Source organism: Cucumis sativus, chromosome 1 (assembly GCF_000004075.3).
Source record: "Cucumis sativus cultivar 9930 chromosome 1, Cucumber_9930_V3, whole genome shotgun sequence".
NCBI lineage: Eukaryota > Viridiplantae > Streptophyta > Magnoliopsida > Cucurbitales > Cucurbitaceae > Cucumis > Cucumis sativus.
The window spans coordinates 19,263,076-19,290,999 of record NC_026655.2 but is presented as its reverse complement, the minus strand read 5'-3'; the positions used below and the strand labels follow the sequence as shown (position 1 = coordinate 19,290,999).

At 34.1% G+C, this 27,924-nt stretch overlaps 4 protein-coding genes across 5 annotated transcripts; 1 reads left to right on the top strand and 3 right to left on the bottom strand.

The window, feature by feature from the left end:
• Positions 1 to 821: 821 nt before the first annotated feature.
• On the bottom strand, positions 822 to 5,310 carry LOC101204247 (pyruvate dehydrogenase E1 component subunit beta-3, chloroplastic). Its single transcript, XM_004149623.3, has 4 exons — positions 4,902 to 5,310; positions 4,717 to 4,820; positions 4,580 to 4,623; positions 822 to 2,142 (listed from the first exon to the last, which is right to left on the bottom strand). The coding sequence occupies exons 1-4, from the start codon at positions 5,011 to 5,013 to the stop codon at positions 1,170 to 1,172; spliced, it is 1,233 nt and encodes a 410-aa protein (XP_004149671.1). The 5' UTR covers positions 5,014 to 5,310; the 3' UTR covers positions 822 to 1,169.
• Positions 5,311 to 6,254: 944 nt separating this feature from the next.
• Positions 6,255 to 6,926, bottom strand: LOC101206956 (probable LRR receptor-like serine/threonine-protein kinase At4g36180). The gene has a single exon (XM_011650198.1). It carries the CDS (start codon positions 6,924 to 6,926, stop codon positions 6,255 to 6,257), a length of 672 nt encoding a protein of 223 aa, XP_011648500.1.
• A 2,912-nt stretch (positions 6,927 to 9,838) lies between these two features.
• On the top strand, positions 9,839 to 15,155 carry LOC116401773. The gene is made up of 9 exons (XM_031880291.1): positions 9,839 to 9,970; positions 12,193 to 12,266; positions 12,903 to 12,911; positions 12,999 to 13,145; positions 13,231 to 13,542; positions 13,616 to 13,759; positions 13,843 to 14,301; positions 14,412 to 14,507; positions 14,606 to 15,155. Exons 2-9 carry the CDS (start codon positions 12,201 to 12,203, stop codon positions 15,149 to 15,151), a joined length of 1,779 nt encoding a protein of 592 aa, XP_031736151.1. The 5' UTR covers positions 9,839 to 9,970; positions 12,193 to 12,200; the 3' UTR covers positions 15,152 to 15,155.
• A 1,029-nt stretch (positions 15,156 to 16,184) lies between these two features.
• On the bottom strand, positions 16,185 to 19,553 carry LOC116401772. Of its 2 annotated transcripts, XM_031880290.1 has the most exons (3): positions 19,482 to 19,553; positions 16,570 to 19,029; positions 16,185 to 16,480 (listed from the first exon to the last, which is right to left on the bottom strand). In XM_031880290.1, the coding sequence occupies exon 2, from the start codon at positions 18,999 to 19,001 to the stop codon at positions 16,581 to 16,583; it is 2,421 nt and encodes an 806-aa protein (XP_031736150.1). In that variant the 5' UTR covers positions 19,002 to 19,029; positions 19,482 to 19,553; the 3' UTR covers positions 16,185 to 16,480; positions 16,570 to 16,580. The 2 variants fall into 2 exon arrangements, with proteins under 2 accessions (XP_031736150.1, XP_031736149.1); XM_031880289.1 differs by lacking the exon at positions 19,482 to 19,553 and having other exon boundaries at positions 16,570 to 19,297.
• Between the last annotated feature and the right edge of the window lie 8,371 nt (positions 19,554 to 27,924).

The following is a 27,924-nucleotide window of genomic DNA, read 5'->3' as shown; positions in this document are numbered from 1 at the left end:
TTGACACCCGTTGATGATCGTCAAAAACTAACATTATGAAGTTTTTAACTTTTACAAATAGCAGAATGAATAACAAGACCAAAACAGAAATTTAACTTCTTTAGATGACAAATCCAAAATATCAATTTTTCTTTTGGACAATCTCTATAAAATTTCTACCAGGAACTACCGTAATTTAACATCTCTATGGAATCTAGCTATTGTTTTGAAAATATTATGTGTAGTCTTCTTCAAATTTCCTATTTCTAATTTTGATCCTCGTGACAATACGAAAAGATTACGTAAAATTTGGAAAAGTCGTATAAAATAATAGTCATTCTCAGTTTTCGTCCTTACAGGAAATTTAGTTAGAAAGTTCAATAGAAATGTTATCTGAATGTGCCATTTTTTTTGTGCACATATGAGGTATTAAAACAATGAGTGTCATTCGTGAAAGGTATACAAGTTTTTTAGTCTATTTCAGACCATTGTCCTGCGCATCACCACAACCACACACCTTAATTTGGTTTCCACTTTCCACGTAATGAGGCTCTATTGCCTAAGTTAGAACATACATGTTACTTCTTTCATGTTAGAGAGAAAAAGAATGGTTTCGCTTATGAATCTTATGAAGTTTGACCAAGAAATGATATCAAAACTTACTTTAACTCTTTCTTGTGTGCATCTTTCATCCAGCGTGTTCTCCAAGTATTGGACTTTGTCAATTTTCTTTTTGTTTTTGTTGTAAATGAACGTTTCAAGTAGAAATCCCAAATGATACCAACAAAAATCTGTTATAATAGACTCATAAACACGGTCGTTGTCCTTGAGAAAACACAAAATACTAAAAGAGTGACAGCCACGTTGAATAACTCATCCATAAGTTAATATTAGAAACAAAATGGTTCATAGATCCTATAAGAACAGATAAAGACCCCCCCACATTGCTTGGCCCTATTTCTGACTTTGACAATTACAGAAACAAGTTTGAAAGAAGAATGAAACCAGGGGGAATGAGAGAAAACAAACAATCAAACTGTTACACAGTTCTCAACAACGAAAAATTGCTCAAAGATATAAAGCGAAACTTTCTTTCTTTAAAACTAACTCGATGGGGGTCAAACAGAGAGAAATAACTCTTCTATGACTGAAGTTCAAGCACAGATTGGCTATAGCTGCTTATAAACTAATTATTGGCAAAGTTGTTCAACAGCAGTGACAATTTGGGCAGGCTGGACCACTGTCCAATCTTCCAAAGTCCCTGCATAAGGGGTTGGCACATCCTGAGATGACAAGCATACAATTGGTGCGTCCAAATAATCATGGAAGTTCTCCGTGATTGCTGCTGTCAAACTAGCACCGATTCCACCAGTTCTCATGCACTCCTCAACGATTAGTACTCGATGAGTCTTTTTCACTGAGTTCCCAATAGTGTGAAGATCAAATGGCTTCAATGACCTGATGTCGATTACTTCGGGATCGTAACCTTTGTTTACGAGAGTTTTAGCAGCTTGCATCACATGATACCTCATCCGAGAATATGTCAATATCGTGACATGCTCCCCTGGTCTAACCATCTCAGCTTCCTCGAGAGAACAGATGTATTCTTCATCTGGAATTCTTTCTTTTAAGTTGTAAAGCAAAACATGCTCAAAGAGGATCACGGGGTTCTCACTCCTGATGGCAGCTTTCATCAAACCCTTTGCATTATAAGGTGTTGAACAAGCAACCATCTGGATTCCAGGGATTGACTGAAAGTATGACTCGAGACGTTGTGAGTGCTCAGCACCAAGTTGACGTCCAACTCCACCAGGCCCACGAATAACAATTGGTATCTTGAACTGCCCGCCAGACGTGTAGTGAAGCATTCCACAATTGTTAGAGATTTGGTTGAAAGCAAGAAGAAGAAATCCCATGTTCATACCCTCAACAATTGGCCTCAACCCGGTCATAGCAGCTCCAATGCCCATACCTGTGAAGGAGTTTTCGGCAATAGGTGTATCGAGAACTCTAAGATCACCATATTTGGTAGCTAGACCTTTGGTTACTTTGTAAGAACCACCATAGTGACCCACATCTTCACCCATGACACAAACACGTGGGTCCCTATCCATTTCCTCCTCCAAACCTTCTCTTAGTGCTTCAAAAAGCAAGAGTTCATGCCTGAAAACAATAATGAAGCGACTAAATATAAAGGGTATTTTGATAACGTACATTGACGGTTGTGATCAATACTACTAAGAGACACATAAGAAGAGCCAGTTGGTCAATCATGTGAAAGGTGATCCAACCACATGACTCAAATAAATGACGTGCAAAATATTAAGTTGCAACAAAATATGTAAATATTATTTTCACTTTTAAACTAAATGTGCTAATGCAATCAACTCGCACTCCTCTCGTCTCACATGTGTATGAGGTATAAAAATTACCCATAAATAAAAATTACTCATGAAACATGGCAGAATTTAAAAACCATCATTTATTGAACAAACTAACAAGTACAATGTGAGCCACTGCGGTACACAATCTGTTCAATCTCTCAGACTGTCCTGGAGCCATATTTATCATTACTAAAAACTTGTTTATTTTTTGAGTCTGTATAACTGAGTCCAAAATGCAGAGTGGCTAAAAATTTACACATGCACATGCACAGGTATAAAATGTCTCCTAGAATTACTACAATTAGCATCACAGTAATTCACAAAGGGCATCCCCCTACTCAATGCAGCAACAATTTCTACTTGTGCACCAGCAGCCACCCCTAAACTCAAAAGAAGATAAATAATTCCTACCAACCAAAATCCCTCCCGAGTCCCTAACTGAGAGAACAATTCTAGACCAATCCATCCAGAAAAAGCACCTCTTCCTATGCAGAATCAGAAGCCAAAGCACTACCAAGAGGGCTTGAACCAAATTGTGTAAAAGAAAAGCACCTATGAAGAAGTTAAACCTAATTCCCCACATCTCTCCCACACAACAAACGCAGTCACCCAGGACCAAGGAATTATGGATGCTCCGTTTTAGGTAAAGTGTCCATACAAGCAAAAGAGCTTCGATACATGTCCAACATGCAAAAAAAACATGTTTGAATTTTTTTTTTTTTTTATTTGAACATGGCTTGGACACACTGGGGAAAAAAATTAAAGCCTAATCCATGTAAGGCCAACCTACAAAGTAAAGTGATGTGAAAATTATTTGTATAGTGCAATTAATAGCAGTGTTGTTAATTTAGATTAATTGATATTTTAGGTTTAATTAAGTATTTGTCCTATTTCCTTGTAAGGCTATAAATAGCCACTTCATGTTGCAATAGGATGGTTTTAGAATCCTATGTGAGTATAGAAAACAGTTCTTTGGAGAGTTTCACTCAACTCTTAGGGATAGATTTTCCTTGTTTGGCTATGGATTTGCCTTGATATTCCAACCCACACCTGCTTCATCACATAGTCAACCAAATTCTTCTACATCTTCTAACTCTTAAAATGTTGTTAATTTAGAGGTTTCATCTATTTGAAGAATTAAGTATAAAATCATATACACATATAATCTAGGGTTTTTTGCTAAAAGAAAAAAAGAAAACAAACAAACGACTTACACTCCTCAAAGAGATAAATCCATTACACTTGATTTTTCTATGAAGTGTAAGTATTTTGTACATTTTGCTAATTTTGAAAATTTCCTTATAATCTATAATCTACGATTTTTCAAACTAAAGTAAATTAATGTGTACATCCCCAATATCTTTGTGCCATCTGTCGTATTTGTAGCATGTGTATGTGGCCATGCTTCTTACCATATCACTAGGGAAGCATAAAAACCCAAACCCCGTCAGCAAAATGCAGCTTATAAATAACCTTACTGACACTTGTAATTCTATTGCCTGTAGCCACCTCTAAGGTGCTTGCACCAGACTCGAGGACATTCTCCATAAAACCATTGCTCCTTCAAACTTAGGAAACAAAAGGGTAATTGCGAAAACCATTTAACAAGGTTGACTAGAATTTCTTGTTGGAGGCCCTAGCTAAAGGAAAAGGCCATGATCCTAAATGGAGATCATCAATGATGTTATTTTGTACTTCTAACACTTCCTTCTACGTCTACCCCCTGACCGCCTGTCAAGGCCTCTAAAGGGCTTAGACAAGACAACCATCTCCTCCCTTTTATCTTTGGTGTCACTGCTAATGTTTTCAATAACTTGCTCATCAAAGGCAAATACCATCAAGAAAATTATACGCCTAATACCCCCCATCACAACCTTTCATAAAAAGGTTGGCGACGTGCTCTGTGAAGTAAAGATCAGAAGATAATTACGCATCTATTACATGCAATGGAGTTCCCAAATCTGAAACATGCCATGTAGTTTAAAAAGAGAGAGAGAGAGAGGGAGAGATCCGCATTCCCAAATGTCTCGTTAAACTTTAAAGATAACAAACTCGCCAAACAATCTCTTCATTTACATATGGGTTTGAGTAACAGAGTCCTTTCAAGTGCAAGCATTGAAATTAAAAGATGGAAAACACCAAATAAATTGTGGGCAATGTTAACTAACCGAAGGAAATAACATTTCACATTGAGAGATTAGAAAGATATAACATACCCCGGTTTCGATGTAGTCGAAGGCGATGAAGTATCAGCCTTGGTCTAACAAAGGAGTAAGACAAAGAAACAAATAAAGGTGTCATTCCAAACAAACTATCGCTTAATTAACGAAAAAAAGTAAGAAAACCAACTAACCGCAACTGCATTAGTGATCAAATGGTGGGAGCGAGATCTAGGCGTAAAAGCATGGTTGGCTCCTGTTACGTCAGATCGAACAATAAAGAAACGACCTTTCCTCTCTGAATCAAATAAAAGAAAAACGACAATTAGAGACGAAACTAAAAGACGGGGATTTAGAAAAAGAGAGATAAGAAAAAGACCAAAAAAAGAGAGGGATCTGGAAGGGTGGAGAAGGAGGGAAGTGTTGGAATGTAAGGAGTTGGGAGGAGACAAAGCGGAGGGAGCTCCAAGGGCGTGGAAAACAGTGGCCATTTGGGATCTACAGAGAAGGGAAGAAGAAGGAAGGAAAAGAAGGATTTAAAGGAAATGGGGGCGGAGAAAATGAGGAAGGGAGATGAATTCGAGCAAGAAGATATGAGAATGGTGGGTGTGTCCTTTAGGAAAATAGAAATTAAATTGATTTGGTGCTGCTGTTGATGCTGATGATGCTTCTTTCTCAATTTGTTTGTTGTTGGAAGAGATTGGCGATTTAAGTGGAGGAATAACAAGAGCCACATCCTCGTGCTCTACTTCGTATTCATCGCCCCCTCCCAAAACCCCTTTTCTTTCTTTCTTTCTTTCTTTCTTTCTTTTTGCTTTTAATTTTAGACTAAAAAAACATCTAAATCAATATATAATTAGCTTTCAATTTTTATCAACTAAAGAAAGATTTAGAAATTATTATTTGAACTATAAATATCTATTCTTTTACCTTAATTTCATCTAATTAACGTAAAATTTAAATTGAATAAAAATGACAAATAAAAACACTAACCATTCCATTTGAAATTCTTCCTTCATTCTTGATCGTTTTCATCAATTTCAAGCCGTAGACGACCATAAGAGTCTTATCTACTATTCTCAAGCTTTATAACGCGATTATGGAATCGAATCTGTGATCGATTAGGTGTGGCTTTAAGAGAAATCGAAATTATGACACTTCAAAAGTGTTGAAAGAAAATAAAATCGTTGAAAGTAGCTCATAAAAATATATATTGTATATGGTATTAATACAAAATATAACGTAGGTAGATACATTATATATTATATAGTTAATTATGATTATGATTCAAAATTAAACTCTATATATAATGGGAGAATTAATATAAATATTATATTGATGTGAATATAATCCGTCACACAATCGAATCCTTAGGCCAAGAGTCATAAGTCTTATATGATGCAGTTTTTAAATGTTAGCTCTAAATTAAGTTTAAACACTCGTAAAATTAAAAAAACAAAAATAGAAATTATAACTTTATTGAAGTTAGACGATTTGAAGAAAGAGATGGATGAAGAATTTGACAATGCAAATTTCAATTTGACCACACAAAACACTAGTACTAACATGGCGTAAAATGAAAAGAAAATGATTATTTGATTCAATTGATGGACAGAGTGATTCAAAGTAGAAGAGATGAACATAAATGAATTATAACATGTAATTTCTTCTCATTCGTTGTTTCAATCTTGCCATATTCACCAATATTGCAACACCCATCTTGTCTTTCGTTTCATCCATATAAGTTAGACAAACCATTTATCATCATTATTTCCATTGGAATATGTCCTTGCAAGTTGTTATTGGAGAGGTCGACATTCACCATTGAATATACATGTACGTAAGAGTCGTTCAAATTGTTTGATTTCATGACTTGTCTAATGTAGCTCATGTAACAAATTGCATATTGATCTTCTTCAGAGTTGCACACTACACCTGAAACGGTTGATTTTTCAAATTTGGTTGCAAACTTTGCCTCAATTGGTGGGATCTCTCCTTCTAGTTTGTTGTCTGCAAGAATCAAAATTTGTAAGCGAGGCAATATCCATAGAGAAAAAGGAATAGCGTCGTCGAATGAATTTCCTTGAAGATTCAAAATTTGCAAACTTTGAAGTCTTCTACCCATCCATGAGGGAATACTTCCAGAGAATTGGTTTCCTTGAAGATCTAAAATAGACAAGGATGTGCAACTGCTCACATCAACTAGTGGCTCTCCTTCAAGTTTGTTGTTTGCCAAGTTTATCAGTTCAAGTGTAGAAATATTGTAGAATGAATTACTTGGAAAAACCCATGAGAACTTGTTTGATGATAAGTAAAAAATGGTCAAGTTTGGTATCGACAGACAACTAGGAATTGTCCCTGATAATTCATTATTTGAAAGTCCCAAAAATACTAGAGCCTCCATTTGCAAACAGATGGTGGCAAGGAACCATTGATATGCATGTTGTTGGAAATATAAAAGGCAAACATATTGGGAATTTGATAGCCAATGTTGTCTGGGAATGGTCCACTAATTTGATTGTTAGAAATGTCCAAATAAATAAAATTTGGAAAGCTTAGCCATGTTGGTATAGGTCCTCAAAGACTGATGTTTGACAAAACTAAAACTAAACCTAGTTTGTCTTTTTGTGTTACCAACCATCGAGGAAATCCATTTGATCCAAAGCCCTTAGTTGATCTCACTGAAAAATATTGTAATTGGAAAGGAGAGACTCAATCATGTTTTATTTCAAAAGATAGATGCTCATTGCTACTCATAGCTACCATCTTCAACTATGAGAGATTAGCAAAGTGTGTTTCTGTAATAACACCTGAGAGAATTCTTAGAAACATCAAACGTATTGAGATTTCGAAGTTGTCCAAATGAGATTGGAATTCCTCCACTAATCATGTTATTAGAAATATCCAAGTCTTAAAGACTTGACAAATTTCCAAATGAGGAGGGAATTGGACCATGAAGTGCATTCCCTCGAAGAGAAAGAGACTTCAAGCTTTTTAATTCTCCCAACCAACTTGGAATTGTATGCATCCCAAATCCAATCATCTCCTCTAGATAAAGCCTTTGGAATTGTATGCATCCCAAATCCAATCATCTCCTCTGGATAAAGCCTTTGTAGACCATACTCTTTACAACCTGAAGAAAAAATTTCATAACTTCCAAAAACATCTTTACCAACGAAATTGTTAAATGATAAATCAAGACTTTTCATATGATAATTGTTTCTAACCATCGAGGACAAACCACCTTCAATGTTACTGAACAAGCTGTATCCAAGACTCAAAGTATCAAGATTCCTAAGATTACTTAACCAAGAAAGGATTTCATAATTATAATAAATTACCGTTAAGGTTTAGGTATCTCAAAGAAGTCATGTTTCGAAGAATAATAGGAATTGGACCATCAAACTCGTTATAAGACAAATCTAGATGTTGCAGTTTGGAACGAAAGGAAGAATTTAGTGGAGCATCAAGAAGCTGGTAGTTTTGAAGAGCAGAAGAACTCAGATTTAATGAGAAGCAAGAAGGAATTGAATTCAATAGTTGGATCAAATAATCTACATCCAACTTTCCACTCTCAACTACTCTTACACCACTTAAGTCGAGGTATTCTACACATCGAAGACTAGAAACTCATCTAAAGGCAAGGCCATCAATAAACAACTCCCCGAAAGGAAAATTATGTGGACCATTCAACTGCCCCTTGTTGTTGAAATCAAGAACCAGCAATTTAGTTAGATTTCCAAGAAAAGGTTGAATTGCTCCATGAAAATACGTGGAAGATAAATTGAGATATGTTAATCCCAACAACCCACCAAAAGAATTAGGAATGGGAGTGTAGTTGAAAAAATTTGCACTTAAACCCAAGTAATTCAAATATTTCGACTCAAACAAACTAGAGTCCACACCATTGCTAAGCAAAGCAGAGGAATAGAAATACTCATAATTTCGAAGATCAAGCTTGACAACATGACCGCCATTGGTATGATCACACCCCACTCCTTTCCAACTGCAACAATCAGTTCCTTTCCAATATTCCCTCTCTTGTTTGATGCATAATCCGGTTGACACTTGAAGCAAATAAGCAGACATAATAACAAGGAAGAAAAGAGCAACAAAAGTTAATACTATTCATCTTAGCTTCCCCGTCTTTACCCACAAATTGAATTTCATGCTTCATTATGCTCTCTATGGTCACTTCATTATATAATATCTAACAACTATGTGGATGGAAAATTTTTGATGCGAACTTTTCCAGAGTTAATTAAAGTGTATGGGGCGGGTAGTATTTGACCAAAGTGAAGTGTCCAACTAATTGATTTGTATTAATTGTGGTTTACATCGCTACCATGAGCTTGTGGGGTTTGTTGGCCAAATCAGCTACAAAAACAGTTTTGTAAATTTATTTGAATCTTATTTTGGCCTTCACCTAACAAATCTTTTTCCCAACTATTAACTCCTACAACAAACCTATTAAACCAATAAAAAAGAGAAGGGAAAAACTCAGAAAAATTGACTTTATCTTTCCACTTAGAATGGGAAGCCGAGGAGGAAGAAACAGAGAGAGAGAGAGAGAGAGATCGTAGTAGGGAGAGTGAAAAATAAAGAAAGATCATAAGAGAAGAAAGAATGAATTGATAAAAGTTTTGATGGACTTTGTTTGTTTAGAAAAGTCACCATATGCAAGGTATGCTTTTGTTAAAATTAGAAGTCTTTGATACAAAACTTGTGGGTTGTGTTGTGTCGTGAGGTTTACACTTTGACTATGACTTTAAGTACAGTTTGGAATTATTTTGTATTTTCCTTCAATCATATTCTATGAATGCTTGGGAGGGATGCATCCACAAGAATGCCCAAAAATGTTAACAAAAATTAGGTGAAGGTTTATTATCCAACCCTATTAAATTTTCATGAATCTAAATTTTGGTCACCTTTACCAATAATCTAAATGAAAAATCTAAATTTTGATCAGCTTTACCCAATAATCTAAATGACAATTGAAATTTAAGAACTAAAAAATCTTGGGGAATTGACAAAAATAGGCCAAAAATGGGGTAGAAATAGAGTTTTAGGATTGATTGTAGAAAAGTTGAGATTTAGGATAAATTGGAGGTGAAATGACGAAAATACCCTCTTTTATTTTCCTTCCTCTTTCTTCTTTTTCCTTTTCTTCAACCCGAAGACAGAAGGCCGTTCAAAAGAAAAACGTAAACTCGCATTTGAACTCTCCCGCGTCTGCAGTTACCCTCTTCAACTCTCTCCCGCCTCCGGTGAACGTTTTTCTCTTCCGTCCATTTCTTCTCCACTTCCATCCATTTCTTCTTCACGACTCTCCGCTATATTTTCCGATTTCAACTTGTTCACCGAACGTCTCCATTTCTTCTGCACGGGTCTCCATTTCGACTTCATCTCCGGCGGACGCTTCTCCACTTCCATCCATTTCGATTTCAGGTTTGTTTTCACCGGACCTCTCCATTTCTTATCCATCCTCTACATTGGCAGTGCCGTATCCATCATCTTTGAAGTCAAGTGAGTAATAAAATCTCAGTTTTTTTTTTTAGAGTTAGTCTGTTGTAGCTTATTTATTATTACAGTATTCCATCTTGTTTGTTTAAGTTGTCTGTTAAGATGTGAGTTTTTGTTTTTGGCACATTTTGGAGAAGAAATGCATGTCATATGCACACAGACATAGAGAACCGTGGGAGCCATTCTGTTTTTAGGAAGAAAAACCATTTCCTTTGCAATGTACTGTAATAATAGAAAAACCATACCTTGGAGTTTAGAACTTGAATTCGAACATATATTTGGTATCCATATAAACTCTGCAAAGTTACCAGTACAATAGATATGTGCTAAACATGCATTCTAAATATTGTATTCTAAAGACATTATCATAAGCTGCATTGTTGAAAGACCATTTCCTTTGCCTTGAAGTTTTCCATCATCTCTCACCTATCAGCACCTATCTCTCACCTTCCAAAATTTTGAGTAGAAGTCCCAATATAAGAGTGTTAAACTTCCTAAACCGTTTAGAATGCATGTTTAGCTAGTCTACTAGGTGTTAAGGCTATAGGGTTAGCAATTGTATTAGACTTAGCAACTTTGCCTTGAAGTTTTCCATCATCTCTCACCTATCAGCACCTATCTCTCACCTTCCAAAATTTTGAGTAGAAGTCCCAATATAAGAGTGTAAACTTCCTAAACCGTTTAGAATGCATGTTTAGCTAGTCTACTAGGTGTTAAGGCTATAGGGTTAGCAATTGTATTAGACTTAGCAACTTTGCCTTGAAGTTTTCCATCATCTCTCACCTATCAGCACCTATCTCTCACCTTCCAAAATTTTGAGTAGAAGTCCCAATATAAGAGTGTAAACTTCCTAAACGGTTTAGAATGCATGTTTAGCTAGTCTACTAGGTGTTAAGGCTATAGGTTAGCAATTGTATTAGACTTAGCAACTTTGCCTTGAAGTTTTCCATCATCTCTCACCTATCAGCACCTATCTCTCACCTTCCAAAATTTTGAGTAGAAGTCCCAATATAAGAGTGTAAACTTCCTAAACCGTTTAGAATGCATGTTTAGCTAGTCTACTAGGTGTTAAGGCTATAGGGTTAGCAATTGTATTAGACTTAGCAACTTTGCCTTGAAGTTTTCCATCATCTCTCACCTATCAGCACCTATCTCTCACCTTCCAAAATTTTGAGTAGAAGTCCCAATATAAGAGTGTAAACTTCCTAAACGTTTAGAATGCATGTTTAGCTAGTCTACTAGGTGTTAAGGCTATAGGGTTAGCAATTGTATTAGACTTAGCAACTTTGCCTTGAAGTTTTCCATCATCTCTCACCTATCAGCACCTATCTCTCACCTTCCAAAATTTTGAGTAGAAGTCCCAATATAAGAGTGTAAACTTCCTAAACGGTTTAGAATGCATGTTTAGCTAGTCTACTAGGTGTTAAGGCTATAGGGTTAGCAATTGTATTAGACTTAGCAACTTTGCCTTGAAGTTTTCCATCATCTCTCACCTATCAGCACCTATCTCTCACCTTCCAAAATTTTGAGTAGAAGTCCCAATATAAGAGTGTTAACTTCCTAAACCGTTTAGAATGCATGTTTAGCTAGTCTTCTAGGTGTTAAGGCTATAGGGTTAGCAATTGTATTAGACTTAGCAACTTTGCCTTGAAGTTTTCCATCATCTCTCACCTATCAGCACCTATCTCTCACCTTCCAAAATTTTGAGTAGAAGTCCCAATATAAGAGTGTAAACTTCCTAAACGGTTTAGAATGCATGTTTAGCTAGTCTACTAGGTGTTAAGGCTATAGGGTTAGCAATTGTATTAGACTTAGCAACTTTGCCTTGAAGTTTTCCATCATCTCTCACCTATCAGCACCTATCTCTCACCTTCCAAAATTTTGAGTAGAAGTCCCAATATAAGAGTGTAAACTTCCTAAACGGTTTAGAATGCATGTTTAGCTAGTCTACTAGGTGTTAAGGCTATAGGGTTAGCAATTCTATTAGACTTAGCAACTTTGCCTTGAAGTTTTTCATCATCTCTCACCTATCAGCACCTATCTCTCACCTTCCAAAATTTTGAGTAGAAGTCCCAAGATGCTAGTGCATCCATGTTAAGTAAGTCTCTTATGCAATTATATTTAATTAGTTTTTTTTTTTTATGCAGGTCTCAGTATGGCTTCGACATCAACTAACGGTCCCATGTACAAGATTGACCCTGCTCATCATTTTCAGTCTATAGTAAGTAGTTTAGCACATTTAGAAAACAGTACACGTACAATAAAGGCTAAATTGAAACCGGATCAATTAACCTTATTTAGAAATACAAAGTTCGGCCACTTTTTGGATCTGAATATAATCTTTAATGGGCCGCTCATCCACTACTTATTGTTAAGAGAGGTGGAAGATGAAAGGGTTGATCACATAAGTTTCAAGATAGGAGAAGTCGTGTGCAGTTTTGGAAGGAGAGAATTTAATATGATGACGGGTCTATGGAGTTCTCAACCAGAGCCTATTGATTTGGTTGGGAATAGTAGGTTGTTGGAGAAGTTCTTCGAACAAAAAAAGTGTATTTATATAAGTGACTTAGAGGACACATTTGTGGAATACGAGGGGGATGACGATGACGATGACATAGTTAAATTAGCTCTAGTTTACTTTATAGAGATGTCATTGTTAGGAAAAGATAGGCGGACGAAAGTGGACCGAACTTTATTTAGGATTGCAGATGATTGGACCACATTTAACAATTACGATTGGGGAGGGTTGGTTTTTGGACGTACACTTTCTGCCTTAAAACGAGCCTTGGACATGCAACATGCCAAGGGAAAGAATAAATCAACTAAGACAAAATATACTGTCATGGGATTTCCGCAGGCGTTACAGGTATGTTACTTTACTTCCTATGCACATATTTATATATACATATATCTTGGGACACTTGCTAAACTTGTTTTGTTGAACATGGAATAGGTTTGGGCATATGAGTCTATACCAACCATCACTGAATGTGGTGTACATAAAGTAAGCAACGATGCAATACCACGAATGCTGAGGTGGGTGTGCGAACTATCGCCGAAGTCTCATGTCCTACAGAGGCAGGTGTTTGACTCACCAATGGTAAGTATCAACAAACAGTAACTTACCGAATGCATGACTTTGTTCCTTTATGTTTTGACTAACTAACTACATTTCCACTTTGTAGTTCTTAATTAACGTGGTAATTGAGATGATGCCTGAAGAGGAGGAGCATCTAAGAATGTCTTCAGGGGAACTTGTTGAGAAAACTCATCCATATAACACCGTTTCTGAGAAGAATGGTGATTCAAAACGACCAGGAGAAGCTAGTAATGATGACAATGACTGCAAAAAGAGTAAGAAAAAGAAGAAGTGGAAGTCTAAGATGAAAGAAGTTGTTCGAAAACTCAAATATCGAGTAGCGGTTCTCGAGAATGAACGTGAAAGCCTAAAATCAATGCTGTCGACTATATTGAAACACCTTGAAGTTCAAAAAAAGGTTAGGAATCAAAGTTTGTTTAACATTTTCAAAGTTTGTTTAACGTTACCAATACATTTTGACATTTCCAAAGGGTGAAGAAGGAGACTGCACGGGAGTTGAAGGTCATGATGCCCAGACCGAAGATGTTGACACACCCGGTACACCTTCTTGGTTGAGGATGCCCAAGGAGGATGACACAAGTGATGGGGTGAAACATGTTGAACGTCAAAAGCAGGTTAGGAATCAAAGTTCTGTAGTGGGGTGAAAATCATCCTTACTAATGCTTTATCCTTAGTAATGCATTTTGACCTTCCATAGGGTGTCGAAGCAAACCGCACGGAGGATGACACAATGGATGAGTTGGATAAGAAGGTTCATATTCATTCGGAGGAGCCAGTAGACGTCGTTGACGATTTGAACGAGGAAATTGGAGTAAAAAGTCTTACTTATTTTGATTCAGACGTCATGGAAATAGAACCATTATCCACTGAACGACCACATGTTCGGCCCGCACGTAGCAAGCGTGCAAGTGTATACTTGTCAACCCCCTTCACAGCTTTAGATAAACGGACTACAAAATCAATCACCACCACCTCTCAGTCTCAACCATCCGTCTATGATCCTATGCACAAAATACCTGACGCCCATTTAGATCGACTCAGAGCTTGGATCACAGACAAGCGTACGAAAGATGAGGTGCGTGAAACTTTTCACGGGAAAAAATCGAAGGAGTTTTTCAGAGACTTGTTCATGTGTCGTCGGTGGTTGGCGGATGAGGTTAGAACTTTTCTCATTATTTCTTATTTACAGTTTTAGAGCACTTAGTACCTTCAAGAAGTTGGTTTGATCGCATAACCGAATTAAATGCTTTATTTTGTTTCTATTAGCATTTGGATGCACTGTTTCTTCTCATTCGCTTCAACATTAAGACAGCCATGATACCTACTGCTCAAAACTTCACAACTGTAGACACACTATTCATGGTTTGTACTCGCAACCATACTTTATGTACTGAGTTTGCTTTTGATATTTGTCTTATTGTCTCATTGTATACATGCATGTGTGTTTTTTTTCCTTCCAGCGACTATTAGTTGCGAAGTGGCCTGAATACCAAGAATGTATTAAAGAGAATCGACCATTTCACTGGAAGGAGGAGTATCGGTTGGTTGACTATGTTGTCGGATCAAAACAAGACTGTCAAGATCCTTGGGTGAATGTTGATTACATTTACTCTCCATTCAATATCCATGGCAATCATTGGATTCTATTATGCTTGGACTTGGTACGTTGTCAAGTTAAGGTATGGGATTCGCTTCCGTCGCTGACGAGTGCCGAAGATATGAGAAGCATATTAGAGCCAATTCAAGAGATGGTGCCAAATTTGCTCGATGCTACTGGATTCTTTGTTAGGAGAGGCGGATCATCAACACACAAGGAACCTTGGCCACTTGTCATTGTCGACTCCATTCCACTTCAACGCAACAATAGTGATTGTGGTGTATTTACAATTAAGTATTTCGAATATGAAGCTTCTGGTTTAGATGTAGCTACATTATGTCAAGAAAACATGTCATATTTTAGAAAACAATTGGCATTTCAATTATGGACCAACAATCCCATGTATTGACTTTCAGTTTCAACTTTCGAAGGAATTGTATATGTTCCAAACTATGTACATAAATAGTTTTATATAATGGAATGAAGACCATTTTTGTTTTTTGGTATGCAATTTTTATTTCATTATCTTGGAAAATTGTAAAGTGTGCAGAACTTTTATATAATGTACAACAATGCAGGTGAAAAATTGTAAAGTGTGCAGAACTTTTATATAGACATTCTTGATGTGTTACCGGTGGTGGAGCAGAGGTTTATGGTGGCTGCGGAACTGATTTATATATAGCCTCACGTAGCAGGTTTTCATTATAAAAACATCTTATGTACGAACAATTGATCCTCATTACCAATAGCAGCATTTTGATCTGTGTCTTGTTCTGTACCTTTGCTGTTAACCAGCCGGCTTTATACATTACTTAAAATTAGCTCAGTCTTGCTACTACCTGAACTTTCAGAGTCAACTCATTACTACTGCATTGAGATTACTATGCTTGAGATTACTATGCTTGAAGAGGTGGTTCATATGCTTGAAGATTTGAATCATTACTACTGCAGTAGCAAAAGGAGAGCAGTTATTGAGTTCTAAAGCACACAATATTATTTACTTCTCATGGATTGTTCAAACATTATTCTTTGCAGCTTTGGAGTTGTTCTAATGGAAGTACCAACATAAAAGAAGCCCATTTTCTAAGACAACTGCCAGGAAAACAACAGGAAAGCAGAATGAGATATCTAAAAGGTAATCTGAAAGAGATGGTAGATCCCAGCATATCAAAGTGGAGAACGCAGTCAAAGTGGTAAGGATCGCACTTCGCTGCACGACTAAGATTCCATCTACAAGGCCCTTCATGCAAATGGTGGTTCATATGCTTGAAGAGGCTGAACCTTGTAAAAACTAAAAGTAGCAAAAGCTTTGCATTTATTACTACTGCACACTTTAAGTAATCAGCAAGAGGCTTCAAATGCAGCAAGGGCTGAACCTTTAAGTAATCAGCAAGGGCTGAACCTTGTAAAAACTAACAGAGGCTGAACCTTGAAGATGAATGTAAAAACTAAAAGTAATCAGCAAGATTTGCATCATTAATACTGCAGTAGCAAAAGGAGAGCATTTATTGAGTTCTAAAGCACACAATATTGTCATAATAGGATTTCAAGTCTTTCTCAAAAAGCTTGAAATGCCAAAGGAGTAAATATTCTATAAACAGTTCACTGTAGGATAAAAAAAAAAGAGAAGGAAAGTCTTGAAGTTGCAGAAGAAAAGTCTTCAACTTAGAATTGTCAGTGAGATGACTTTAGTGATCTTGCAAACAACACAGGACACAATTTTATAAGCATCTTCCACCTGCATTAAAAAAATGAACCTTTTTTACATCGTGATCATGCAAACAACGCAAGCACAAACCAAGCAAGTATAAAACTATTACTACGTACCAAGACGGGTACTAATCTTGTATGCTCGACTTCTGGATGTATGAAATTGGATTGGTACACGTTAATCTATTGTGGCCTGTTTCTTTACATCGACCACATTTATGCAATTTTGGTGCTTCACCGACACTTGGAATCCTCTTTTTCTTCGGTCGACCAACTCTTTTGACTACTTTCGGAGGTAAGACAGTCATATGTACATATTCTTCGGTTGTCTTCCATTCCGACTGATTCCCAACTGGGTAGACGGCCTCCGAATATGCTGCCAACAAACATTCATTAGTGTAATAGTTAGCACATAAGCTATAAACATTTATATTGCGATCCCGTGCAACAGCAATGGCATGTGCGCATGGTAGTTGCTCAGCTTGAAACTCCTTACAAGTGCACTCTTGAGTATGAAGATTTATGACCTCCTCTTTATCTAAATCTTTAACATGGAATTGGTAACAATCAATTGGGTTGACTTTCATTGTCAAAGCTCGTTCTTGTTTCTTTTGTAGAACTAACTCTGCCCATTTAGTCAATGTAGACGTCACTTTAATGCCTTCTTCTCGACGCTCCCAAAACCAACGTTGTAGCAAAGCTCGAACATGTTCAAGGAATGAAGCAATAGGCAAATCTCTAGGTTCTTTCAGTATAGAATTCATGGACTCTGCTATATTTGTTGTCATCATATTATATCGTCTTCCTGGACAGTGAAAACGAGACCAACGTGTTATTCCAACATCGTTTAAATATTTTCCTGAATCATTAGGAAATGCAAGAATACTTCTCCACGCTTCTGAGAACGTTGATTCACGGTATGTTCTAGATGCATTGTAAAACAAAGTAGCTATAGTGTCATTCTTGTATTTATCATTCAAATTTTGAGTCAAGTGTTGGACACAAAGTCCATGGAATGCGGAGGGAAAAACCGATGCAATACACTTAGAAAAACATGTTTTTCGATCTGTCACGAAGCCTAGATTAGGCACCTCTCCTATTGCACCTTTCAATTTCTCTAAGAACCACTGTATTGAAGCATCTGTTTCTCTGTCCACCACTCCAAAGGCAAGAGGATAAATTTGATTGTTACCATCCAAGCAAACAGCAACTATCAACTGACCCCGATATTTGTTCTTAAGGAATGTTCCATCCATGACTATAACCGGTCTAATGCAGTTTAAGAATCCTCGAACACATGGACCAACAGCCATAAAAAGATATTTGAAGAAACGATTATCTTCAAGTTCCATGTGAAATATTGTACCTACATTTGCAAGTTTGAGAGCTTCACCATATCTAAGCAATAGATTATATGACTCTTCAGGACACCCGCGCACTCGTTCATACGCATTTTCTCTAGCGCGCCATGCTTTTTCATAACTCATATTTATGCCATAGTCTTGCCTCATGTCTTCTATGATATCACGCGGTTTGTATAGACGACCGACTCCCTTGAACTTTGACTTTATTAATTCTCCAACAACCCAAGATTTTGCTTGCCTATGGTCACGATTCAAAACGTCAAGAGAACACGAATGAACTTTGACATACTTTTTAATCTTAAATATATTTGAATCCTTCAATCTCATCGCTCGCAGTCTCCAACCACACTTGTTGTCAATGCATCTAACAAAGAGAACCTCTTTTGTAGACTTTTTTACTACAAACTGAAAATTTTTTTTCATTGCCAAGACACTTAATCTCATTGACAAATCTTTTTTGGAAAAAAATATTTGTCCTACATCAAACTCCTCACTTGTAGAGCTTTCTTCGGACCAATCATTCATGTCTGTCTTCAACTTTTGGCTAGAAGAGCTGTAACGAACTTTAGATTTTCCTTTGCAATCTTTTGTAGGACCATCTCTATGTTGTGGGATGTCAAATGATTCACTATTCATCTCTACTGGCTCCCATGTAAAAGTCTCATCTTTCGAATCATATGACTCATATGATTCCCATATAGCCGAAGTGGTCCCTATCACGTTATCACACAAGCCAACTTCAACTTCACGAACATGGACTTCATTCTCATTTAATGTATCCATTACAATTGGAGGATGAGGGTTTAAGTTATGAGCTTGGTTGCTGCCAGATACTGAATTGTAATCTTTGCTTAACACTTTTTTGCTTTGATTACTTTTAGGCTCAAATGAGACGTATAAAGGGACCTTTAATGGATTTTCACTAAGAAGATAAAACTTCAAATCACGGTCATTGCTTAACTCAAATGTAGGAGCTTCGTGTTCCACTTTTATCTCATATATGCATCTTATCATTACGTCGAACTTTGAAGGGTCAACTTCTGCAAGGTCATATAATTCTGCCTGTAAATCTTTATGTGTTATTTCTTTACTGACAACGATGCCTTTTAACATGCCTCCTTCGTATTTTCTTCGCCTCTCATCCCACATACCACCGTAACGCACTAACATGGGAATATGTGACATCCTTAAACCACCTTATACTTTTCAATTGCTGCAAAAAATGATTTGAAGTTAGCATTTGACATATCACATAAACAAAGTTTATTAAAAAACAGTAGGTAAATACTAAATAAAACGTGCATAGTCACACCCTACATGTTTACGATCTTGACAGCTACAAAATGTTTAGGATATTGCGAGATACAAAAAACAATAGCTAAAAGTCACCCTAAATCAATTCATTTCAGATTAAACATTTCAATTTAAGAACCTGCAAGATGTCTGCGAGATGTTTGCGAGATGTCTACCAGATGTTTGCGAGATAAATAATAATAATGATAAATTGCTAACATCATTTGAAACATCTATAAAGCAACCTTAAATCAACCCTAAATCAACTTGAAACAATAAAAAATAATATTTGATTTATACATTTAAGATGCAAAAATATATATACATATAACACAACACAATTCAGATTCGGATTTAAAAATTAAAACAAACCACAATGCGTGAGATGTTCGCCGGAGTAGATGATGAACGACACCGGAGTAAAGCGGAAAGTTGACAAACTTTGAGAGAGGAGAAGAATCGCAAATGAGTTTTTCTTTTTCTTTTTCCTTTACATAATCTATGAGAAGGAGGAGAAATGCTTCTTTTTTCTTTACGTAATCTATGAGACTGCAAGAGAAGGATTCTTCTTTTTTTTTCCCTTTACGTAATCTATGAGGAGAGGAGAAGAAGGCTGCGTTCGCAATTCTGTTTTTTTTCTTCAGGTGAATGACATTGAAGAGAGAGAGAGAGGGTTGGAAAAGAAGAGAAGAGCAAATGTGAATTAAAATTAAAAGAGGGTATTTTCGTCATTTCACCTCCAATTTATCCTAAATCTCAACTTTTCTACAATCAATCCTAAAACTCTATTTATACCCCATTTTTGGCCTATTTTTGTCAATTTCCCAAAAATCTTCTAATGTATTTGATTACCTTCTATCTCTTTTTTTATATATATTATTAGTCAGTTGATCATGATAGTCATCTATAAATATTTTTTTGTCAATGAGGTGAATAGTTTTTATTAGCTTACGATTGTCTTTTTATTTCTATAGGATTATCTTATATTCTTTAATACATAGTTAGTAGTATATGATATGGTCACCTGACTACCTGACTACCTGACTACCTTCTATTCTTTGATACACATCATTAGTTGTTTATGATATTTTGTCATTTATTTTTAGAAAGGTACGGTCTCTTGGCATCTAATACCCATGTGATTGCTTTTTATTGTCATCTTTTTACCTTTTTTTTCTTTTCTATGAGTAGTTGTTATAGTATTATCATTTATAGTTGTCTTCTTTAACACACTTATCCAACGATTTATGATATTGTCATCTGACTTTTGTTATCTATTAATGAGTGGCTTCTAGTTGCCTTTTGACCAACTTCTTTTAAAATCCTTTGAGATGTCAAAATTCCATACTCAAGTAAAGTCCAACTATCGTATAGCATGTCTTTAGCTGATTAAGAGGTATGTGGTTTGAATCTCTTCAATTTTATTATTATTGCATTCAATAAAATTGTACAAAGAAGAATTCAACGTAAAATTAATTAACAAAAAAATAAAATTATGTTGCTCAAATTTGATATAGAGTATTGTTTTCACTCAATTCACTAATACAAATGACATTGTTAACTCATATCGATTCAATTATATTGTCCAATAAATATTGTGTAGTAAATAATTAAAGTGAACGTATATAAAATTGCCATCCACTAAAATTACTTTAATAAATATACACAAAAAAAACATATATCTCATTCAATTTAGTAACCTAAAGGACATTGTATCGTTACAATTATTTAAACCAAATAATGATAAGCAAAGTTTTAATAATACCAAATTTTCCTTCAAAGTCTTTAAAATATATTTGTCAGCATAAACAGAAAATTCAGTAATTAAATTCATTTTTGCTTTTTGTAGAATTCATGAACACGTTTAACTTTTTATTATTACTATTTTAATATTTTAACTAATTGAGTTATATTTAGTAATTTGAAAATAGGATAAATATCGAATTAGGCTACACAAACCTTTTATTCATGGAGCATTTTATTTAAAGTAAGAAATGATACCTTAATTAAATTAATCAATTGGATATAGACTTTTATACGTTAATAAAAATATTGGAATACAACTTTGGTGTTATTTTACTGTCAAGTTTCGAATTTAGAACCTAAGTCTATTTATGAAAAAAGAATATTTAATACTTTTATAAATAGAGTACAATGTATAGAGTCATGTCAATACCATTAATTCAAATTTTTTTAGGTATAAATTTTCTTTTTACTTTAATAACGTCATGATCGTAGAAAAAAAAAATTATCGAATCGTATGTATTTCAACTAGCATATTTGTATATGTACATTTTTTTTTCTCTTTTCTTTAGAAAAAGATTTCAACTATAAAATAGGTATTTCCTTCCAAAATTATTTAAAATGAGAAAACTTCTAAAAACATTTATAAATATAACAAAATGTTTATTTTGATCTATAATATATATATAAACTCATTTTATTATATTTAAAAATAGGTTGAATTTCTTTACTATAAATTTTGACCAATTAAATTACGCCACATCATCACAGTAAATATGGTGATGATTATATTTTGTTTGAGTTTGGATAATTGAGTTTACTCAACTCAATTTAGGTCCAACAAACAAATGAGCTCAAACCCAAGTCTAAGAAGTAGATAGGTCCAACTCACAAATGGGCTCAAGTCCAAGCCCAACAAGCAAATAGTCCAAGCCCACTTAAAGTCCATAAAATTTCTCTATAAATAAAGACTATTGTTGTACTGTCCGAGATTAGGAGAGAGACATAAATGAACCGGTATCACATTTGAATGAGAGAGATTCTGAGTACATGAAAGTAATGTTAAGAAAGACTTAAAAGAATTAAAAGTTAATACCTATACCAACAAGGTATATCTTCCTTTTCGGTGGCTCGATGATAGGAACTTCAAAGTTAAGCGTGCTTAGCTGGATAATTCTATGTTGTGAACCTTCTAGAAATTTTTCTATGATACATGTGAATGAGGACAAAGCATCTTGAAAAGACTTGTGTTGGTTTGTGAGGAGAATTTTCACTCTAATAAGCCTTTTAAGGATAGTAAAGGTGATGTTGCCAGGTCGTAGGGGATGCAGGGGAATCTCGGAGATCCGAATTCCAAATCCTGGACCTGGGGCATTACAATGATCATTCATTTTAGGGGGTCTTTGGTTGAAGAAAGAATTGAAGCTCTGTTCGTATCAACCTCGAGATCAACAACTTCCGAAAGATTGAAGACTTGGACGATTAAAGTGAACACTTCCCTTGTTTGTTTTTCTATGTATATTAATTGTTCAATCGTGGATAATGAAATTTAATTTTTATTTTAAAGTTAATTATTAAAAAGCGTTTGACCGATTGAGTGATTAATAAATCTATAGTTATATGTTAGAGTAGTTAAATTTTTATATGAATTGTAAAAAGTAGATTAAGATGGAAAGATTGAATCCCCTCAATAAATGTGAAAAATAAGGATGGACGGAAAAAATCGAGAGTACCTGGTTTTACTTAAAAAGTATAAAGCGTGTTCTTTTTACGAACCGAACGATCGTGTTCTTCATTGACATCATCATGATTTTTTTCATAGATGTTAAGGCGAAGTAGATTTGACTGAGAGAAGAACGTTTGATGTATATGAACACACATTGAAAAAATATTCAAAGTATTTAAAAATAAAAAATAATAAAAAGAAGACGGAGTGAAAAATAGATGGTAAAAAAGAATATAAAAAATAGAGGAGAAAAATAAATATTTGAAAGGGATTTCTCGTTAAACACCAAATAAACATTTATTCTAAAATTTGGTTGAATGTGTTTTTGTAATTTATTTCATAATCTCATTTTTCTAAAAATTATTCTAAACCAGTGCCAAACACCTCGATTTATTTTAAAAATTAAACATTTCAAAAACCAATCCAAACACATCTAAATCAACAACTTAGAATATATGAGAAGTCTCTTCCACTTACGACTTACCCTACATCGACATATATATCTTCTTGAGGCATTCTTGAATATAATGTTTTGGTAGAGCAAATGTGTACTCCTTCAGTGAATACCATACTTTGAAATGGCTCCCGTTTTCTTGTGATGCAAAGATCAATAATGATAGGAGAGTAAAAAACATTGTAGACCTTCTAAATAACAACATGCTTTGATATCATCATAAAGCACCGATTGACTTAAAAGTTTGAACTAATAATGAGTTAAAGCAATTTTAATATCATATAGTATAACACCTTATAGATGAACTTTTTGTTGGCACCGCTCAAAGTCCCTTTCCCATAGACAGAAAGAAAAAACTAATAAAAAATAGATTGAACCTTGGGTATGTATTCCTTTTTAGATAGATTTTCAAGTCAAAATCGTGACTTAATTACTTGCTTAGGTTTGTCAAAATGAGGAGTTATTTGGCAGATTTTGTAGATTTCCTAAGATTGAATTTTTTTTTTGTTGGGAACTCCTAAGAAAGTTGTGTTAGGTAAAGTCAGGCAACCATTTTGGTACAACTTTATTTCATGGCCACAAAACTCATTTTCCTTCTAAGGAATTCCAATCTTTCTTTTTATTCTTAATTCTTATTGCTGTTATTATTATTAAAGGAAAAAAAAATATATTGTTTCTAAACATATATATAGATTTTACAACTCTAAATTTTTAATACTATATATTATTGTTAAGAGGGTAAAAGATTATTGTTGTGCATCTCTAAAAACTTAATTTCTAGCTGACATCTCACTTGTTGTTTGTGTTGCTTTGTTCGCAGGGAATCACTTTACTTATTGAAATTATTTAATTGCAATTCCATATGGTTACAGAATTTCTTTTGAATATATGCATACCCAAATATTGAAATTTCAAATCATTTATAAGAAAATGACATGACAGTGCAATGAATTTTATTTTAAACTTTTAACATGAAAAACGTTTTAAGAAATAAAGTATTTTTTAAAGGTTAAATTAATAATCTAACACAAATTTCAATGGTTGCCTAAAGTGGTGGGCAGACCTTTTCAATTTTCTTTCTCTAATTATAACGTGTAATGTTTATTGTTACAAGCTTAGGCCATGTTTTACCAATCCATATTCATATTTGGTGTAATATCACAATAGAATTACATTAATAGAGATTAATATAATCGTTGACTGTTTACCGATCACGTTGATATAGATTTATGGATGTTATCACATTTACTATCATCGTTGCCTTTATCTTTATCTCATAAGGACAAATCACAACATGTTACTAACCGTAATTTGACAAAGTTATTTGATGGTTAATTTGTGTATTGGTCTCCACTAGCCATAATGGTTGGACTCCAAAATGATTGAATTAACATTTTCACCTTTTATTTATTTATTTAAAATACAATTTTAGTTACACGTAGTTTTGATCTTTTTTTTCTAATTACAATCACCTATCATATATGGTAAAAAGAATAGGGATCACCTAAAAGAAACAAAAAGAGGTGTTATTGAAGTTTGAGTTGCTTACAAGTCATCTAATTTGAAAGAGTGATAATTGATCCTCTCAAGAGTAGAAGAGTTTAGAGAGTGTATTTGAAAGTTTGTAACTCCGAACACCTCAATTTTGTTGAGGCATATTATTATGGGCTTTGGGCTGTGGTAGCTTATGGACCAACTAAGTTGGACTTAGGATCTTGTTCACCCTTTTCCCTTACACCAGATTAGCATATTTGTTTCGAATCTAAACATGTTTAGTTTCTATCATTTATATACTTTTCATCATCGCTTGTGAATTTCTAATTAGTTCCAAAATTACTCAATAATATGACCAAATATTTGTGATGGAGTAGAACTTTTCATTCTCTTAAATAAAAGATACTAAATAATTCGATTACAATTTTTCTAAATTTCAACTTTGAAGTGTGTGTTTAATGTGCTATATTTTATAGTCAATGAAAAATAGTAGAAGTAAAGGAAGTCGAGAATATTCTCACAAAAGAATTCCAATCCAAACAATCGCCTAATAATTGTGTTTTTGACATCAAAGGAAAATTAAATTAAATTAAATTAACCAATTTCTTTTCTTTTCTTTTTTTCTTTTTAAATGAAATAAACCAAAATTACGTCTGTTATTAAATTATAAAAAATCGTTAGAGTAAGATATGATTTGTTTATTATAAAGTCAAAATCATAAAACTTTATGTATAAGAGAATATAATTGACATATCAAAATGAAAAAAAAAAAGGGCATTAAAGTATATATAAGTTTTAAAATATTCTATTTTCCAAATTCCTTCTTTAGTCCACCAAAGTGCTTGGGAAAATATTTTTAAGAGTGTAAAAAGCTAGATTTAATCCAATAATCTATAATCAACCAATTAAATGTGTGCCCCACTCCCCTAATTGAGTTATATCTCGATTTTTGTGCATATATTATTACATTTTACTCAAAATGTGTATTAAAGCTACAAAACTCGAAAAATTGAGGAAAGACACGTGTCTTTGGGTCATACGTAGATGCACCAGTGATTTTAATGTCTTAGTTAGTATAGAAAGTAACATAGGAAAAAACACATCCATAATCGTTGGAAAAGTTGAAAAAACTCGTGCTAAAAAATCTTTTAGAGTTAAAATATGGTTCATCGTAGAAATGAATTAAACAAAATAAAATTTGTTTGTTATTTTTCTTATAATGGAAGTTTTGATATAGCCAATCATGTTTCAAGCTAGAATGTATGTGTATGTATATATATATATATATCAGTTAATTTTAATATTAATTTTCTTTTTAGTTTTTGTTAGAACACTCAAATTTAAATTTAAAATTGAAATGTGAGTGTGAAGGTGAGAGTTTGTTATAGAGATTTGCATTATTGCACCTAAAAACTACAAATGATTTTGATTTTATTAATTAGTTATGATCATAGTGAAGGCAAAGGAAGTTTGTTAATGGGTAAGTTCAAATTTGTTACCAACTAATTAAGAAGTTGTAATTATTTTCTCAATTGATTTTATTTAGGATAGATGGGAGGTAATTAAAAGTGTGTTTGAATTGCTTTTTCAAACGATTAAACTAAAAATTAAGTTGTTTTAAAAAAACATTGAGGTGTTTGGCAACCATCTAAAAATAAACTTAAAAAAAATGAATTTATAAAATAAGGTTGTTTATGATAAACACCTAAATCCAACTTTTAGAAAAATAAATTTGGTGTGTTTGACGTTATGAAACAATGCGGCCAACACCTTCAACAATCCAAGTTTCGAACAACCATTTCTATTATGTTGTCGTGTCGACCAACTTTCTTTGAGTCAATTTTTGTCAATAGAGTTTTTTAACTGTCAACAGCCACTTTTTTTTTTTTTTTTGTGATTGTTATCGTTTGAATTTGAATGACGTCGCTAGCCTTTGATTATCATTTTATGGTGACTATGTATGACTACGTTAAACCATCATCATTGATCATCGTAAAACTTGTATCATATTTGTTTGATATGAGTAGTAGATTGGTTTGAAAGTGATATAATTGAATTTGGGGAGAGAGAGAAGTGGAGGAAAAGAGAAATGTAATTGTAATTGGGGAGATAATTAATTAGGCAATAGAATTGGAAATATGGACAAATAAGAAGAGGTGGAGAATTGTCGGCCCTATTTTCGCACCACAAAATTAGTTGAACGCCGAACGCCGAACGCCGAACCCACTCGCTTCGCTACTTTACTTTCATTTCCACGTGCTCCATCTCTTTCTTTCTCCACCTGAAACTAATTTCACTAAATTAACAAATACACATATACACTTTTTGGGATTTTCTTCTTCTTCTTCTTCTTTCAATTAGGTAAAAACACAATTTAATTGACATATCAAAATGAAGAAAAAAATAATAATGGTTGGAAATTAGAGAATTGTTTAGGGCAAAAGAAATTAAAAGAGAGGTTGAGGTGGATGTGGATGGAGGTATCATATGTATTTTGGTACAGCCTCCCTTTTCCACTCTTACCTTTTACAAGTCTTCTATACTAATTTTTTATTTTAATCATTTTCTTATAAATCTACACTTTATTATTTAAAGTTTCAAACCTCTAAGTTAAGTATTTTCTTATGAGTCCAGTTAAAAATGTTTTGAAATAGTGAATTTGTTTGGAATGATATTCTTACCAAAGAGAAAGAAACAATGAGACATTATAAAAAAATTTATAAAAAAAAAAAAAAAAAAGGGAAAGAAAGAAATTAGATGTTCACCTAACTAAATCTCTATGTTTAGAAGGGGTGGTTGCGTTCTAAACTGCAGTTTTAAGAACGTGATGAAATTGAATAACCTAAATTTGGTAACAAAAAGGACTATGAATTTCAATTTTCATTTTAATTAGGGTCAAATTTGGAATGTTTAATTGATGCTAATTCAAGCTTGCTTAATAATTATTTGGTTTTATTTGTTTTAAGTTAATAATGAATCATTACCTCTACCTCTAAATTGGGTTGTTTTAGAATTATATTTTCGGGTTTTAAAGGAAAGTTAGGTTGTAAAAAGGATGAAATTTGAGCTAATATGAAAGGAAAAGAGTTATTTAGAGTATATTGTGTTATTTAGAGTATGTAAAATAGATGTTGGAAGAATTGAGAGCCTAATTATGTTAATTTAGTTAAATGGGGAATGATAATGTGGATAGAATAAAAATTAGGGGTAACAGGGGGGGGGGATTAATTGGTAATGAAGTAATATAATGAGGTTGACCCCTAAAAAAAAGAAGAAAATAAGGAGTTGAGTAGGAACCACTAAAAATGGGGAGAGAGAGAGGATGGACAAAATGTTGCCGACTTAACCACGTGATTCAAATGACACTTAATAGCTAAATATAAATAATAAAAAAGAAA